This window comes from Anticarsia gemmatalis, chromosome 2 (genome assembly GCF_050436995.1).
Source record: "Anticarsia gemmatalis isolate Benzon Research Colony breed Stoneville strain chromosome 2, ilAntGemm2 primary, whole genome shotgun sequence".
Classification (NCBI taxonomy): Eukaryota; Metazoa; Arthropoda; class Insecta; order Lepidoptera; family Erebidae; genus Anticarsia; species Anticarsia gemmatalis.
In genome coordinates, this window is record NC_134746.1 from 5,659,924 (window position 1) to 5,679,683 (window position 19,760).

Consider the following 19,760-nt stretch of genomic DNA (forward strand, 5'->3'; position numbering starts at 1 on the left):
GTCGTGCTCACCGGCTCCCGGTCAGTTGCCAGTATAGAGTATTTTTTCTATTACCGGGAGCCAGTTAGTTGCCAGTTGAAGGGATAAAGTCTGTTTATACGGTAGGATGTCTCCCAGAAATTACTTAATGTATAGTTATAATTTTTTAGTGGGATATGGTTTTTTAATTAGGAAAAATCGAGTTTATAATTTTAATGTAAGTTTTATTGTATTGGAATTTATTAACAAAAGTTGTGTGTTTTTATCTACCTCGCTTTAAAATGTATGTGAAAGATTGAATAGGTATATTGTGAAGTATTTTTTTTTAATGCAATACTAGTGTTAATAAAATTCTAGCCATGGAAGTAATAATAATAACTGGAAGAATCACTAAGAAAAATGTATCAAATAAATTCATACTTTACTGCTTGTACATAGAGTTTACTTTTGATTGTTCTAATGTCAGATCGTTAAAACGGTCTCGAGTGAGACTTACTTTTACTGGCGTTTGTCCCTCTCTAACAGTTGCCACTTTACATTTTGTAACTTATGATGGTAATTTAAAACTTATTACTGAATTTAAATTCGGTAATTGTTGTTTCATTAAACAGAATTTTGGTATAAAAAAATCAAAAGTAGTTTTATACATTATTTATTACTGAAATGTTTGTCCCGATTTTAAACACCAAGGAAATTGATATTGTTATTTCTAGCAACACAGAAAAATCAAGCAAATTAATTTCCGCCCCTAATGGCGGCCATATTTGACATCTGAGTGCAATAAATAGTTCCGAGTTTTTTTGCATTAATCACTATTATTTTGTGATAAATATGGTTCAAAAATGTATTGTGACTGGTTGCTGTATTGAATCGTATCCGGGTTGTGGAATATTTCTTTCGCAATTAAGAGAACTTTGATTTGCATTGTAGTGTCACTCTCATTTAAGATTTTTGTGGACATATTTTGTTCTTATTTCGAAGAATTAAACAGCTTTACCAAATATTTGCTTTAGTTTAATGGATACAGTAAAAAGTGATCCTAGGTTTACATGTATGCACATACATCTTTTGATTCAGTTTTTTTTCATTCATTTCATTGCTCAGGTAGATAATAAATAAAGGTATTCAGTTTTATGATGGGTGGAGTAGTTGATACGTGGCAAAGATATAGCACATGATTATGACCAGTTTGGGCTGCGTGATGAGTAAAAATCTATACTAATATTATAAAGCTGAGGAGTTTGTTTGTTTGTTTGTTTGAACGCGCTAATCTCGGGAACTACCGGTCCGATTTGAAAAATTCTTTCAGTGTTAGATAGCCCATTCATCGAGGAAGGCTATAGGCTATATCATCACGCTACGACCAATAGGAGCAGAGTACCAGTGAAAAATGTTACAAAAACGGGGAAAATTATGATTCTCTTATGTGACGCAAGCGAAGTTGCGCGGCCCAGCTAGTGACAAATATTATTAACACTACTGATCGGAAGTAAAAATTGACTCGGAAGAAACGATGACTAGGAATCTGAAAAGGTAAAATTTATTTTACAGTTATTAAAAAAGTTATTGCTATAATTACACAGAAATGTTTATCAAATAGATATTTGATTCTAACAATAACAACATACGGAAAGCAAATGGCTGTAAACATAATGGGAGATCGAGCCACGTTACGACAAAGATTGCATAGGGCCATGTTGTTCAGCAATGTATAGTTTTCTTTTAAATAAAAACAATATTTACAGCTGTATGAGTTTCGTTTGGATTTACTACTGGAACTTCTTTACCACCCAATACACGGGTCTTTTCTTAAGGTCCTACAGTTGTCTCCTACGCTGGCCAAATTCGGTGGAACACACACTATCGAGAACTACCACCGAATTCGCGCCGAATTATTAATAATAATATATAATTGTATAATATATAATATAATTATAACATGATTACATACATTTCCTGTTACTTATTTTCGCTTGTATAGATTCCATACTATCTTTAAAAGTGATCCAAAAAGTAAATACGATCCATGATTTGTAAGGTAATGACAAAATTTTGTCAATGTGTATATTTAGTAGTCTCAAATTTATCCACGATTCCACTTTAGCATGGTCACCTGCTAGAAAGGGACAGAGGTCAGTAAAAGTAAGTTTCCCTCGGCTCACACACTCTCAGTGATCATTCCAGTAAGTATTATATTTCCATGATTCTAGCCTCTTAAAATGTTGCTATATTTTTATCTAACCCTACTTTAAGTATTTATGGATGTGAACGATGCAAGGGAATTTTATAATGAATATGATTAGTGGATATCAATCATATCCATAGTAAGGTACCTAGCATTGTACATCTGTTTTGGAAAGGAACCTTAATTAATGCAGCTACAGAAAGAGAGGAATCCTACTAATATTATAATGCGAAAGTTTATGATAATTGATGCAATATGTTTTGTATTATGTACCAAGTAAAAATCACTGAATTAATTTAAATTAAATCGAAACACATATAGTAATCTCGATTTACACTTATACTTTTGACCATGGGTATTTTTTTCTCGCAGACCAAGTCGCGGGTGGAAGTTAGTCATGAATAAAACAATAGCATACTATTATACCATTTATTATCACTGCATAGCAAATGGTGTAAATCAACATCCATAAAAGACTAATCAACAACATGGATATCTTCACTTAAACTAGATATGCTTATTATAACTAATGTATTATCATACATTCATAAAAAATATTTAGAAAATAAAAACAATTAACAGAACAACGTAGTTTTAATAAAAAATAATAATGGTGTCATGTATTAATACGTGTCTACCAATGTTAATTTATGCTGTATGTACATAACAATGATTTGTTTTTATTTTATTAACAAAATCTCATGTGACTGATACTGTAGTAGAACTGTGATTGACGCCTCGTATCTTGTAAGGTTTGCTACAGAAATATTCGGTTCGGCAATATTGATCGAACAACAAAACCGACTGGACTCACTTGTTCGGCTTGTGTTGAACGGTGTCCACACATATTCGGTTTTGACGCTCAGGCTGATCAATGCCGAACCGTATGTTTCGTAGCAAACCCAATGGTTATACTTTCAGTGGTCACTTGCGTTTGGTGGTTGGTAAATTCTTTAGTAGCGCGATTCTCTACAGTTTGTTCTTTCGTGTATCGGGAGTTACTGCAAAAACAGTTCCTACGTCGCCCGCTAGAGGCGCTAATCAGGTTTTCATACAAAATTTTACGATAGCTAACCAATTGTCGATAGAGAATCGCGCAACGCTTTTTGTCTCATGTCATTTCATATGAGTAAATGAGACAGCATGACACAAACGCAAATAACCAAGGAAAATTGTACCACTTTGTAATGTTGCACTGTGCAGCTCAAAATACACAACATCTTTGAAATAGATTATATTGCTACATACAATACTAAAAATGACTTCGAAAATAATAAATACATAAATGGAATTAAATGTAAAAATCATATAAATCTATGCATTGATTTTTCGATTATAAATAATAATTATATATGAAAAATTGTATTAAAAATTTCATTTAAATACACATAAATTTCAAAATAATGAATATGATTTTTTACTGTTACTTGGTCGTCCGTATTTCTATTAAATAGACCATAATTATAAACGACCTGGCTCCGTTTCAATAAACCGGTAGAGCTGTATTGTTTAAGCGATCGTAAATGTATCTACTAAAATGTAATGTGCACATCAGAATTTATCAAAGTCTTCCAAACAGGGTAAAGCAAGCTTGTACCGAAATTACAAAACATGAATTACAATGAAAAAAAGAAACACTTTTGTATATGTCAAACATAATATAAAACATTGTGTAGATACACAAACATTATTAAATATACACTTTTAATACACATTACTTTCTTGTTAGATTTTTTAAAATTGTTAGTGTAGTACGGTTGAGAGTTGTAGATGGCGCTAGTTAGTCATGGGGCCAAGTACAGATATTCAGTCTGTATAGATTTTGCTTCGCAATAATAATATGTACTCCCGAAAGATATGCAATCTCTCGCCATACATAAATAAGTCAATGTGTTTTAAAAGCGCTGATTTCATCAATCGTCGTCATACGCGATTATACGATTATTTACATATTTTAATTGCAATACATTTCAGTGTCGACGGATTAATATATTTTACATAATGGCCTTACAAACCGGACTATATGATTGAATATAATAAAAGTTAGTTTAACATTTATATAGAAGACGTGAATTAAATCACAACACACAAAGAGAAGCCTACCCTCTCCTCAAATAACACATCTCTTATCCACATTCATTTTGAAGTGCACATTTATGTTTCGACATCAATAATTACTAAATGTATGATGATTGTTAATGATAGCAATGGACGCGAGTGAAACAGAAACAATGAGGAATGGTATAAACATTGAAAATATTTACAAAGTGCTATTAACGTCTTAAACTTACCGAGAGACGAGCCTTAACGAAATGTACAACTTAATAGTAATTAGGTACTAGTCGATTTTGGTAAGTTGTACCAAATTGGAATAACACTGAATCTGATCACTGAGGTTATTCGTTGTGTTCACATTCCCTCGAGACGTTGTGATCATGACAAGTCATATCTTTGTGTTGAAAATATGCTACAAACTTTAAACAGTCTTCGGTTTCACTTACATATACCTAGGTATATCCCTGTCGAATCAGTGTTTTGTACTAGCGTTATAACAAACCAACTACTAAGCTTTTAAAAGGACATTTTTATTATTATATTCGTTATAGAGGCACAGGTTCAGGAAATAATAAATTTAAATACGTAACTATTTTCGCTCTCATACGTTATGTGTTCAAATAATACCTATAATACAAAATTAACGAGATATACATAACAATTTCGCTAGGCCATGTGTTGGTTCTCTTTCATTTTACATTCCGAATTAAAATTTGGAAGCCGGTCTTATTAATATGTACTAGTTGTCTTACAAATATTATTCACACTATTGAGTATAGAAGAATTAAACGTTATGAAGATCTTTTAAATGTGATTATAATGATAAAGAATACTTAATAAAAAAGTAAGAATGTGAACTATATGGCAATAGGCGGAAGATTAAATAAGGTAGAGGTTTCATAGTCAGGTTGATGCACAGCGCGTTGAAGCGACAACAGTAACGCACTACACAAACAAACCTAGGAAACTCCGCCTCGAAAACAAGCTAGAAAATGAGCGATTTCATAACTCACTATAGCTCAGTGAACAACTCATTATTACGTGTAATTCATTCAAATCAAAATTAGTTCCGATTCGCGCTCAAACGACCGGCTCCAACGGTAAAGCAACAACGAAACAATGAACAGTAATTTAGTTACGCCTTATAAGCTCACTGCAGCCATATTGGCAGGTCCAACTCTCCATTCCGCATTTAATGCGATCAATGTAAATTTAGTATATCAGTAAAATTCCTATGTGATAATAAAATATATTAAATCTTTGTGCTAACTTACAATAAATTCATTTTTTCATAAACTATATACTATTTTATCATTTTTCTTATGAAAAACCAATTCTAATTTACTAAGCGCGCTTGGCACGCTGCATTGGTCTGGTTAAACACTATAACTACATAGATTAGCTACATTCATATGAAGTTGTTGATGTAACTGGTTAGCTAGTATATATCACTATTGACTGACTCACTAGTATATATAAAATAGGTATCAAAATTTCGATGTTCCTTTGTGAATTACAATGAGCGCAGATATTGTCACGAGGCACATACCACCTTTCTCACTTAAAAATACGGTACAGATAACATACAAAATTCAGTTAGAAAATGAAATTAAACTTACTTCAAAAACATTATGTCAATCAATAAAAAATAAAACTATACTGAAATGTACAACCGCAGTTCGAATGAAATTCAAAGACTATATGTAAAATTTTAAAGTATACATTAAAAAAACGGTTGAATTAGAAATAATAGAAATTGTATAACATTGTAGGCTTTTACAAAACCATAGATAACGTTCAGCTCAACGTGTAAGCCACAGTTTGGCCTCAGGTGGTATATGCCCAATATTGTAATAGCGTATACAGTCGGTACATACTTAACTTATTATTTAACATCTCTAAAGCTAGCTAGTACACGCAAACAATATTTACGTATCTACCGACAATGCATAACATTGAATAACATATGTTTACACATTTAGTCAATGTCACGTTAGGCTGAACGCGCACGAGTCAGAGTCTTCAATACGGTCCCAACATATATATTAGTGGATTTTCATCTTATGAGAATATATACTATATTATTCTGTGGTCCGTTGCATCACACGCATGCCGCGCCAGCGCATATCGACATCTGAGCCGCGAGTACTCGCAATTTTCATATTTAATTTATATATATTAAATCCTATGAAACGAAAGAAAATTTATATTAAATTTTATCTTGATTCATAAAATTTGCCAATTGTTAAAGCGGTTATAACAACAACATATAAATTTTAACTAATAGTTCTATATGTAGCATGTTTGTTTTAAAATTTAATATATTTATACAATTATTTCACAAACATGTACAACGTCGTTTTCATGGCCTCACACGTAGGCAACTATTGCAAGCCGTCAGAAATAAAATAATTTTCAGAGTTTAGTCTTTGCTTACTCTCTAATAATTGATGTCACATAGCTTTTACATTATCACAATATTACAAGTGCATTGTTATTGACTCAATTTTTGGGAGTGTGCGATCCAAATTTAAACTATGTATGCACAACTTAGCACTTGCCTTCACTGAAGGCATACAAATACATTGTACTGTGTAGATATCCAATTTATCGGTATCTGTACAAACGAAACCAAACTAATATAATATATTACATATATACAACGAGGTGATATATAAAACGGCAGACTAGAGGTCGACGTAGGGAGTGGGGTCCATCTTGTCGAGGTCGGCCAGCAGCGCGGGCGTGAGCGGGTCGAGGATGTCCTCGCGCAGCATGTCGTGCAGCGGCGACGTGAGCGCCTGCTCCTGCTCCACCACCGCCTCGTGCATTTGACTCGCGCCGCACACCGAGTTACCGTTTATTAGAAAGTCTCTGTTACTGTAACTAAATACGCTTCTATCCTCTGCGAATTGTGGAGTTGATGGCACAGATTTTGAGGATATACCGTTAGGTACGTTCGAGTAATTGTCGGCCGCGAACAGCTCCCTAGAGCGGCGCGAGTCGATCTCCAAGTTGGGAGCGGTGCGTTTGTACGGCAGAGGCGTGCTCGGAACGGAACGAGAAGTGTAATATTTGTTCTTTTCTGTCACCAAGTCTGATAAATCGAATTCAATACTATTGGTGCGCTTCAGAAAATCCTCAACGTTGTCGGTGGCAGCACTGTCGTTAGCGAACGTTTGATTAAATTGATTACTTCTTTCGAGCAAGTCGTCGCTGGTCGGAATTATGGATGTCAATTGTTCATCGGAAAGCATTTGATGCTCTGGTAAGGGATCACATCCGTTACTCAATGTATCGTTCGAATTTAGCATACTTTGTGTTGCACTAGAAGTAAGTACATCGTTACTGCTGTCGATAGCGTCATAAATTTTATCGAGCGTTTCTCGGTTAAGGCCAGCTTTGGAGATGTCACAAGTGTCGGCGAGAGATCCAAAATCACAAAATTCATTGGGCACGGGTGTGGGAGGCACCGATCCTACCGGGGTGTTGTTGTAACTCAGCAGTCCCATGTTACCAATACCTGGCTTGAGGGGAACAGACTGCGATCTAAACGTGTCAGGTCCAGATCTATACACGAGTGACTCTTGGAAGAACTGACTAACTTCACTCGATAGAGGATCAGCGGACAACGGTGGGTCCCCATTGATATGATCTCTGAAAGATGGATTTGGTAAAAAATTAATGGAAAGATTGTTAGAGCCGTTCGTCATACCCGTGGGGCAAGGATATATGTTGCTCTTGTAGTGAGTGAGTATGTTCGGTGAAGGGGGCGCTGATATCGGTTGACAATTATATTTGCCTGTGCCACACATTGGAGCTTTGGGCATAAACTTCTGGTCGTTCGGTATCGCGAACTTAGAAATTGGGTCTACTCCGAGCACTAGGGGGTTGCGTCTTTTTCTTCCGTTATGTTTGGGTATGGGACGTGGACAAAGTCGAGAGCGCGGCACCGGCGTGTTCCTCGGACTCACGAAGGGGCTCGCCGCCGTACTGTGCGAGATGGGCGACGTCTGCAATGAACCACCCATCATAATCGGTTTATTAACTTTCGATGGACTCTGACCCCTCTGCCCAAAACTCAGAGGCGACTTAGACTGGAAATTACCAGGTGAATGACATCCGTCAGAAATGGGCACGAACTCATACTGTTGCGTCCTGGTGGTCGGACTCTGTGGCTCGTTGTGACAATGCCCGTTGTAGAGATGCGGTCCTCCCATATTTGCAGCATTCTGGTGTGACGCCGTGTCGTTGACGTACGGTAGTGAGGTTCCATTCTCAGTAGGAATAGAATTATTGTGCTTGTTCATGTTCATATCACTTTGATTAGCCATCATCTGGCCGTTCATTTCAGGCTCAGTCGGACCCGTGAGTGGTTTAAAAGCGCCTTCAGATATTGTAGTCTTAGGAAGTGGTTGTTCGTGCGACTTTTGCTGTGACGGCTGAGACACTTGATTCATTTGCATCGTTTGAGAACCGGACCCACTCTGGTTCTTTAAATTCTTTGCTAAAAGCTCCCTCAACTGCGATATCTTTTCGTTTTTTCCTTGACTATGGTCGTCGTGTGGGTCCTGGCCTGCTTCTAAAAAAGCAGCGGTGTTATCGGCCGTGCTCGCGTTCACCTGGCCCTCCGCCTGGTTTGCGCGCTGCTGATGAAAATACTGCAATAGTTCCTCCTCGTGCTCCTGACTGTTACCCTCGTTCAAATAATCGTCTAAATCGTGTTTATCTATGTTACATATGCTGATGACGCGCTCTCTGTTGAGAATCTCGGAGTGCTTCTCCTCGCAAATCATCCCAGTTCGAATGTTAATCCCATCTAGGCCGCAACACGAATCGGGCGTTGCGGGTCGCTCGGGCGATCCCGCCCGATCCGGCGAGGGTCCACTCGTTCGGCCGCTCGGTTTTCGAAGTTTGGTTCGTACGGACTTAGACGTCGGAGCCTTCACCGACCGTGTGGGACTCGCCGCCTCCTGTTCCTCCCGGGCCAGCGCCGCGGCGGTGCTTTTGGACCGGCTCGTTAAGTTTTTTGGATCCTCTAAAAAAGCAACCTCGGGTCGGACGGGGGCGTCGGCGGGCGGCGGGGCGGCCGAGGGCGCCGGCTCGGCGGCCGCGTGGCGCGCGTTGGCCAGCTTGCCGCCCATGATCTCGGCGGCGCGCATCTTCTTGGGCAGGTACTCCGTGCGCGGGAACTCCTCGGGCGCCGGCGGCGGGGCGCGCGGCGAGCCGGCGCGCGCCTCGCTCTGGTACGTCTCCAGGATGAGCTTCTTGCCGGGCAGCGGCAGGCGCGGCGGCGGCTCGGGCGGGCGGCGCCGCTGCCAGTCGCCGCGCTCCGTGGACAGGTCGAGCGACGCGTCGCTGCTGAGGTTGATGGGCACGTTGTGCGCGGGCTCGGCGGGGCGCGTGAGGTCGCGCGCGTAGGGCGGCTCGTACACGTAGGGCTCGCTGCGGTAGTCGTGCAGCGGCGCGGCGTGCGGGGGCATGGCGCCGTGCGGGGGGAGCGCGGCGTGCGGCGGCAGCGGCGCGTGCGGCGGGTGCGCGCGGGGCGGCGCGGCGTAGGGCGGGAAGGGCGGCCGCACGTCGTACACGGGCACGTAGGGCGGCTGGTAGCCGTAGCCGGGCTCCGGCGGCGCCTCGCTCTCGTGTTTCATGGGCTGGTGGTGCGGCGCGTACGACGTCGACGGCGGAGTTTCGCTCACCGCCTCTTGGGCTTTGTTCTTCTTCGGTCGCCCCGGAGTGCCTTGCGACTGCCAAATTTATAAAACAATTAATTTCTGGTGATACGAAGAAAAAACCGTATGAATAGTCTTCTGAAATGATATTGCCTCTCACCTGTATTTTCCTTTTGAGATGCTTTATAAGTTGTTGACTCGTGGCTTCGTCCGCGGGCGCTGAAAATATTGCAAAATGAGTATTGCTGTTCAGTGCAGTAAGTAGTATATATTTAATCGAGTGTGTGTATGTATGTACCGTGTGTTTGCGCTAGCGGCGGCGGGGAGGCGCTGGCGGGACCGGGCGGCGCGTGCTGCGTCACACCCGACATTAGATGTCGCGATAGCTCCAACACATTTGCGAACTTGATGCCTAAGGAAACAAATAACTCAATATTACAAACCCTGCGATCAGGATTCTTTAAATGAAAGTCAAATCCAAAAATAATATAAAGTATGTAAATAATAGTTTTTTTTTTCCTAGATAAACCAAAGTTATTTTTCAAAGACAGTGACACTGTCCATAATTTGGGAAGCGCGAGACACTCAACTAAAATATCATTAAGTAGCCACCTAGAAATAGAATCTGCATCAAAAGTTTCTTCGCTCAACGATAAGTTACAGATTCCGACATACGCTAGGTAAGTTCCTCAACGACAATTATATACAAAAATATTTTCAAACCTACCTAATTTTGATTCGGCCCAATCGCATACAATCCTCTCTGTTTCTCTCGACGCCACAGTAGTTTCCTGAAACAATATACCAGTGTCAATCATCAATTTATAACTCGTAATAGTCGGCGTTCAATTGCTACACGTGTCTTGTTACGTGACTACTATGTATATGTATGTATGTATGTATGTATGTAGAATGCGGGAATAACCGCATCTAACATACGACGCGTGCCTTTGAAATATTTGCAAAATCGACTATTGTTAATCTATTTTTACGGTACATGTTTTCGTATGCTTTTCACATTTTCAATTGAATAACTGAATTGTTTATGAAATAATGTAACATGGTTTTTAAACTAAATTATAGTCTGCGGTTTTACTGAACACGCATTTGGGTACTAAAAGATAAGTAAAGAAAAGTTGTTAATGAACACTGAACACAAAAAATGTTCATATTTAACGCATACATTGTCTAGTTATTATTTATTTGGCTCATATACATATACTTCGGTAAGTTTTTAAAGTTTGGGTTGGACGTTATGCCTTTTTGCGACGACAAAACAATAGTAGACATCCCTAAGGTGTAATGTGCAAGGCAAATGTCAGTGTTGACGTAATGTTACAAAATTCATGTTACCTTGGATGATTCACCCAAATCCGGCAACTGCGGCACTTCCAATTTGATTTTCTTTCTTAAACCCGCGTAACAATATCTGAAAAGAGAGAAAATATGGTTTAATACGATGAAGTCTACCTGCCCTGTGCCTGTGCGATAGTGTATACGATAGCTGAAGACGGGTTTGTTTTCCGGTTCGGCCAAATTGCTGTTGATTATTTCCCATTTCTATATTAGAATATTCGCATTAAAAGCCCGTTATTTAGTAACGTGCCTGGTATATGGCAACAGGATCGCTCCCTATAACATGGGACTAGAATTATTGTCAAGGCATAACGAGATGAATTTTAGCGTTGATGCTGTGTATGTATATAAATTCTGTGTACTAACGTGACGAACAAACAAAACAACTTATTGAAAAATCATAAACCACAACTCAGTTTTTTCTGGAGCATAGTATTACAAGCGTTCCAAATAAGAACAAGGTCCCGCATACATTGTAACTACATCAACAATTCAACATGGACTCCATGATTCTACATTCTGTATGCAACATGAGAATATATGAATATAACAGGCAATCAATCTATGTATCATTTACTCTTCGCATTGATTACCTCGTGTCAGTTATAAACATTATGATAGGGCCGAACTTCTGACGTCACACTACGATATTAGACAGGGGTCATCGACATCACCTACTTTGTAAGAGCTCTAGTAAATAGAGTACCCACTTATACTAACAGTAAACATGGCTAGGCCTTGAAATTAAATCAATATTAGCTCTTAATATACTGACTGTATTCATAAATTGATATTTTTAAGTAAAACTTTGAGATACAGAAGCAAATTATAACTAGTTTCTGCCCAACTTCGTCCGACTAAAAGGATTTCCCGGGGTAAAATGTATCCTATGTGTTAATCCAGGTTATAAGCTATCAGTGTACCAAATTAAATCGAAATCCGTCCAGTAGTTTTTACATAAAAGAGTTACAAACATACATGCATCCATACTTACAAACTTTAGCATTTATAATTTTAGTAGGATTTATATAAATACAAACATATCTGAATGCAATGACTCGTAACAATTAGTTTATCATTGCATATTATTATGGAATAACAATCAAGTATGCATGCTACCTACATGCCACATGCTATATGTATAAGCAGCGATATTGTATCGATACATTATATCTGTGACTAAGTTAAACGTGAAAGATATGCGAAATATGATTAGATAAAAAATTGTGATGAAAAATCGTTCAACGAATACATCATTTTGTTTTATAATGATATCTCTAAGAATAGTTTTAAGGGATTTGCAGACCAATCACGGGTGCAAAATACAATCAATCAATTGAAAAATGCACCAAAATAATGTAATTTTAATTAAGTCTTCTACGAAAGTGGACTTACTACTAAGCAAGTAAAAACCTAAGTAGTGCAATGGGCACTTTAATGTATTAAGGCGTAAGGTAAAGTGAGGACACACTATGTACCTAATGATATGTCGTGCATTATCCAAAGCAATGTACTGCGTATTGTGTGCACTTTCAATTTTCAAAAGCATAGATTGAAAAAATTGTTTTGACTTACGAGAATACCTAGTATAACGAGAGACTGACCCAACCAAGGGCGGTTGCTTTAATTCATGAGTTTAAGTTCTGCGTAAAGCCTAATCAAAAAATCTGTATGTTATTTACGGTAGCATTATTTACTTTTTGTCCGACTCGTGAATGAGTAGTATTTGCAAGCAACTATCTTGCAGGCAGCTGTCATACGATATATCTATCTCTTTCTTCCTTAGTAAACAAGCATACGTGTAGAAGAGACCGGATATAGTTTTACTTATATTTACACACACGTATGTGAAACTATACATACGTACATGCACAGATAATTATCAGTGATATTTTAATTGATCGTAAATTAGCGCTACTCAAAGCATTAATATTAATCAGCGTATATTATAAACTTATACAGAAACTACTACAATCGTAAGAGCATCCTATATAAAGGTTATCACATTGATTGCTTTTTATACAGATAGTGTATGACGAACTTTTTGCAGATAAGTTTTTTTTGTTAATTTTAGTAATCGGTTTCTTACATCACGCGTTTTTGTCAGATCGAGTGGGCAGTGGCAACTTTAATTTCGAAGTCTTAGTGCTTATGACTTCGAAATTAAAGTTTTACCTTTCGAAATATGCTAGAGGCAAAAATTGGTTTGTTTATTTTATACAGCGCCCAAAATTTAGTTAACTACTTAGTAAGTCTCGTTTCCGATGTGTGACTTTTTATCTCGGAAAATAAAAGGATATTTTCAAGGGCATAACAGGATCTAGGTACTTGTCACAATCGATGCCGCAAAAATATCATGAACTTAATCTTAAACTAAACAATACTCGTGATAAGATAGAAACAAAATCTTAAACGCTTTGCAAGTTGTTATGAAATTATGATGTTTGTAAATAAGATGCACCGTACACGTGAGATTATAAATTTGAGGCTAATGGCTCTTACGACACTTCTGACATTAAGTGGGTTGTAAATTCTTTGCCATCGAGTCAACCAAGGTTCACCTAAATCTGTGAAGCAAATAGCCTGATCATTTCTCTCACATTCTATGTAAATTTTCGCAAAATATGGAGCAGATTGTACCTGTCTGTCTGTTCGCGAAAACCTCAAAATCTTCTAAACGGATTCTTATGCGATTTTACCGATAGATAGACTGATTCGCGAATAAGGTTTATAATATGCTAAGTTTAACACGGTGTAGCCTGAACGAAGCCGGGGCGGGCCGCTAGTATTAAATAAATTATTCCAAATCTGCATCCATAAATACGTCATATCACCCCTGTTATACCCGAAGTTGTAGGGTGTGAAAACTTGTGTACCTACTATAAATCGTGTAATAAAAGGAAAGCCTTAATAAAATTATAAAAACTAATTCATTTCATGTGTAGTTGAACGGCAAACGCGGCGTGTTATCTTGTAGATACTTAAAGAAATTGATAACAGTTATTAACAGGCATTGCATAATCTGCCAAACGTGGCGATATCGGCTTATCACGAGATACGCGATCGAATAAGAACCGCTTTCGGTGTTTATTAGTTAGGGCGTTGGTAAATTTCTTTATATTTTCGTGTGTTTGGCTTTGTACTGAGGATGTACGCGCGTGCCTAGGAACCCCACCTCTATTTATAGTATTTTTAACTGAGTTTAATATACCTACTGAACAAGGTCCTTATAGCATCAGTGATGGTACTTCCTGCGCTAGAATTTTTGCAGGACCAGAAAATTTCTTTAACTACTCCATCTTATTATCTTACAAATTCTTATTATAATAAGACTTTTTAGTATTGTTTGTTTCATAAAATTCTTTATAAGGAAGGCTCACGATCAATGGGAACAGAAAAATCACCACATACTACTCTAGCGGCCCGCCCAGTTTCACCCAGTTTAAAAAGTTATTTTACAAAAAAACCTTAACAATTTGAATACATTAACTTTCCTCTCGAATACCTCTATATATATTTAAAGAAAACACCGCCTCAAAATCTAAGACAGAAGACAGCGGAAAGAGACTTTGCTTTATGCTATGTAATGAAGTGGAATTGCCGGACAACTTGTATTCAGAAAAAGAAAACAATATTTAAGGAAATGTCGAGTTTGATTAACTAGAAGTTCTTATTCATAAATAAATGAGTAAGAAAACATGGTTTTTCCCAAATAAAAGGTATAAAATTATACGAAACGTCTTTGTTTTAGTAGCGATATTACGCCTTTTAAACGAACGACTGACGTAGTGCACTGCACGTGTATAGATTACTCATTTACCAGTAGCATATGAATACTGAACCGTAATAATAATCATCGTTGACGTAACTTTGTTGTATCAGTGGATTATTAGTCAATATGTAGGTAAATAATACCTAGTTAGTTAGTTTATAGTAGTAAATATTAATAGTACACATGTTCGTGACTAAATTTGTGTTAGTGGGCTTTTTTTTAATTTTTAGAGCGATGATATCAATTTTAAAATGTTTTTTTTTGTTTTTCCTGTAAGTTTAACCTATTTATTGTCAACTTTTTTGGTGCTAACAGATGGAAATCAAATAAATGTTTACATGGTCTGATTTATTTGTTACAACAGGCATCTATTGGTGAAGGAATACACAGACTGCCATCGGGTTTTCCCGCCACTAAATAAAAATTACAATAATAATCTTAGACACTATCAGACCAGACAATATAATTAAACGATTGAAAAATAGATAAAAGTTAAGATAAATTTACAATCGGAAAGCTTTGATAAACGTATTATTACTTCAGTTTGAAAATCAAATTTTAATCTAATGGTAATCTTTTATGTCAAGTGGCGCCATCTACAACATATTTTTAAAAGAAAACAAGAAAAGCAAAGAATGCAGTGCCATTAATTAGAAATATAATAAAATATTCCTGTGACTTTAAGGGATCGACCCTTTCCTGAAGCCCCATCTACAAAAACTACACGCAAAGCACACCACAGCCTATCTTTAGACCTAAATTATTACTTACAGGTTACATTAAATTGCAGGTGCCTTAAAAAACGGATTCAGAAAGGTAAACCGTCATTGGAAATACTTCTTATATTAAAGATATTCTTGTTAGTAAGTAGTATTTGTTCAGACCTGGAGTTCCCGCGGGTCCCGAGCCGCCGGGGCCGCACTGTCGGGTACACCTGCTTCATCACCTTCCCAAAATCCGCCGTGGAAAGCGGCTTCATGTTGCTGCTCATACAATGTGCGCTGTCAATACAACATATCAGTAAAAAGTATTTTATTTCTATTTTACTAGCTCATAACTTGCTAAAAGACATCAATCAATTATTATTCAACATAAATTTCTGATACCAATAAATCTATGTTATTAGCCTGTTACATTTTTAATAGCAAATTCCTTATTAACCCTGAGGTTTTGCTATACTACTAACTTTCATACCATTTATAGCATCTAAATCTAATTTATAAATCTTATTTTTTTTAAAGTAGTGTTTATTTGACCTTAGCTTTTCATCCATCTCCTCAATTAAAAATTGGTTTAGAGATTAAGGCATGGAGGCGATAGACATGCAGTCAAACTTTCGCATTTATATTATTAGCATAGGGTAAAAGATAGTAAAGCAGCTCCTTGAAAAATAATGATGTATTGAAAACAGCAAATATATGAAAATTAAAGAAGTTTTAAGATAACACTAATGAGTAATGACTATTAGGTAACCAGTTCTAGCTGTAAATAAAGCTTTATCATAATGTTATGTCACTGTTATATTCTGTTTACTATAAGCTTATTTTTATTTAATTGTAGTAGACTAGCTAATTAGATTGAATGAATGACAAGAATATTGCTAATTATAATAAAGGTTTTAGAGTTTTTGCTAAAAGTTTTTAAAATAAAGAGTATTTCACACAAATATGATTTACTAGCTGACCCGCGCAACTTCGCTTGCGTCACATAAGAGAGAATTTTCAGATTCAGAATTTTCCACGTTTTTGTAACACTTTTTTACTCTATTGGTCTTAGCGTGATGATATAAAATATGCTTTTTTTTCACGAAAAATATTCTTAAAATTATTTATATCTCTTAATATAACGAACTCGCGGTAAGGCATATCCGCCATTAAAACAGTTGCCATGATAATGGAATTTTGTTAATTCAATGTCATTATAATATTGATTATTCGCTACTTCGATCGCCACCTGAATTTTCCCGGGAAATGCGTCATTTTTCCGGGGTAAAAAGTAGCCTATGTCCTTTCTCGGGTATCAAAATACCTCCATACCAAATTTCATATAAATTGGTTCAGTAGTTTAGGCGTGATTGAGTAGCAGACAGACAGACAGACAGACAGAGTTACTTTCACATTTATAATATTAAGTATGGATGTCAACCGTGTGAGTTATAATAATATAAATTAATAAAAACTGGGAAAGGATTGTAATCGAAAGATAAAAATAAGTGTCTTTGCCAACTCCCACTGGAATAAAAAGTTAAGGATGTGATTGTTTATGTAAAACAATAAATGAGGTGTATACTTACATGTACTCATCATATACATCCTGTTTAGGCAATGATACATCAGGGTCAACTTCCAAGTGTGTCTGTATCCAAGTTACAGTCTGCTGAAGTTCAGCCCTGAAATAACACCGACAGTTAGAACACCAAACATAAAAAATAAACAAAGCTTGTTTACAAAAATCTTACTTTGATGAAATTATACAAACAATAAGCCTATGTTACAAAATACTTGTTTTTATTTAACCCATTAATGTCCCACAGATCTCCTCCCAAATGATTAACCCCTGGTTTCTGATCATACAACATTATACAAGATGAACTACCGCCAAATGTACTTAAAAAATCAGGGATAGGTCTATCACACTCACACAAATTGTTTACCAAAAATATGCTGTTTTCTGATGATAATATATACAAAATACTAAGTACAGAATTAGTCTACAAAGTTAAGGGCTATATTGTTAGATGAAATATCAATACTATTTACTTTCAAATTGTGATATTGCAATGCTACTATTATAAGATTCTTATTAGGGATATTGGAATATTAACTATTGTAAGATTCTAAGTAGACTATACATCTGAATACCAAGGATCAAGTAAAGTGTTGTCAGGCCAGATATTATATTCTTTTTAATAACCAGTGGCTGTTAAATTACTGTGCCAGGGTCTCCTCTAAAGCAAGGAAGCGGTTAGGCTTAGAGTCACACCAAATTGGGCTAGTGCAGGTCAAGAAATTTGTGGACCCTCAAAAATAAACTTGTTTAAAATTATAGCATAATACACAATTATAATAAATAATTTAATTTATACTCTACTTACAAAATAAATCTCATAAATATATAATTAGATTTTCACACTCATCATATTGTTTCCGTTGTTAAATAATTTTCCTCATAATGTACTTAATTATGATATGACATAAGTATCATGCATTCAAAATTTATTATTATGCCTAGACACATTACTATATAAAAAATAACCATTTATTTGCAAGTGGTTTTATCTTTGCACTTTTAGAACTTTAAGAAAAACTAGTATGTTTTGTAGCTTGTGCCTTCTTAAAACAATTTCAATGGCAAAGCATTAGATTCAATCATATATGTAAAACATAACAGTATAGAAGCAATTGTACCTAATATCTGCCAGCTAAAATTAAAAGAATAATATTACCGGCCACTCGTATTTTACACTGTATTAAAACCAAACTAGATCTGATAAAAACAATTAGGAGATAAAAAAATGTTTACATACATAATTTTTGATTATTTTTATCCTGTAGCTTATAATCATTTATTTATTGAAATGTATCAATATATAAGGAAAACTGAATGCTTACCGTGAGCCTAAAGGATTGATGGGCTGTTTGAGGGGATCATGTTGTGGTACTCCTGTAGGTAGCCTTAGGTATAACAGTAACCTTTCAGCACCACTCAGGGCCTCCACAGCTTCTAAAAGCTGTGCTACCCTTTGTCGCCCTTCTTGGCTGTAACAATACAATCAATATATCTTCATTCTATTTTTAGAAGAACAAAACAATGTTTATGTATCTATTTGTGGGGACTAATAGGATTCTAATAGGAGAGAATTTTCAGTGGATTATAGGTATTATCATGAAAACTATTTACATGCTACTTTCTCTTATCATTGCTGATTTGATCAGTTCCTAGATTATTTGTGATCTATAATGAAAATCATAATAAAACTATATTTTATAAAATTATTGTATAGAATAGCGATACGAAGAGGCACTACAACTGTTTTTTAAATAGAAAGTGTACAGTTGAAATCAGTGTACACAACTGTCTCAACAGCTGTCTTGCTGATAACAATGTCCCAGTATCATTGTCGAGCTACGTTCGCTGATAAAACTAGTGTGGGCGTGGGAGCGCTAAATCTCAGCCAGGTTTATTAAAGTATACTTTTGGTTTATTGACGTTACCTGAGGGTGTTCTCGACGATTTGTTGCATAGAAGCTATTTTGCTCGAGTCCATCTTGGACTCGCTGCCCCGTGCGGACTCGCCGCCGGGGGCTGTGGCGCTCGACGATCCCGGAGCGTTGCTTGGAACGGCGACACTTTCTTTATTGTAAGACGCAGTTTGCCTATGTTTTGGATGATTGACATTTTCCCGATGAAGTTTCGCGTCATCCACTAGTTCTCTTTCAGTTTTAACATTTTTCGCACTATCGTCGGAGGCCCAAGGTTGAAATGGACTTGTACTATCCATTCTAACCCAAGCAGGTTATAAAATGAATGTTATTAGATTTCATATTGAAACTTTTTCTAATCTGAATTATAAAATGCGTAACAAAACTCCATTTTCTTGACATTTGATCAGCTGTGAGGTGAGGTGGAGTGAAGGGGGATTTTTGGGTTAACAGCATCAATAAAAGCAGGAATAACTTCTTTCTGTTCATATGGCAAACTACACATCAACGCAGACTCACGAAATGTACGTAGGTACTTA

General features: G+C 36.7%; 1 protein-coding gene across 1 annotated transcript; it reads right to left on the bottom strand.

The window, feature by feature from the left end:
• Positions 1 to 2,579: 2,579 nt before the first annotated feature.
• On the bottom strand, positions 2,580 to 19,633 carry LOC142980784 (uncharacterized). Its single transcript, XM_076126365.1, has 9 exons — positions 19,234 to 19,633; positions 18,631 to 18,777; positions 17,313 to 17,408; positions 15,904 to 16,020; positions 11,245 to 11,320; positions 10,619 to 10,682; positions 10,190 to 10,303; positions 10,052 to 10,110; positions 2,580 to 9,966 (listed from the first exon to the last, which is right to left on the bottom strand). The coding sequence occupies exons 1-9, from the start codon at positions 19,518 to 19,520 to the stop codon at positions 6,907 to 6,909; spliced, it is 4,020 nt and encodes a 1,339-aa protein (XP_075982480.1). The 5' UTR covers positions 19,521 to 19,633; the 3' UTR covers positions 2,580 to 6,906.
• Positions 19,634 to 19,760: the final 127 nt, after the last annotated feature.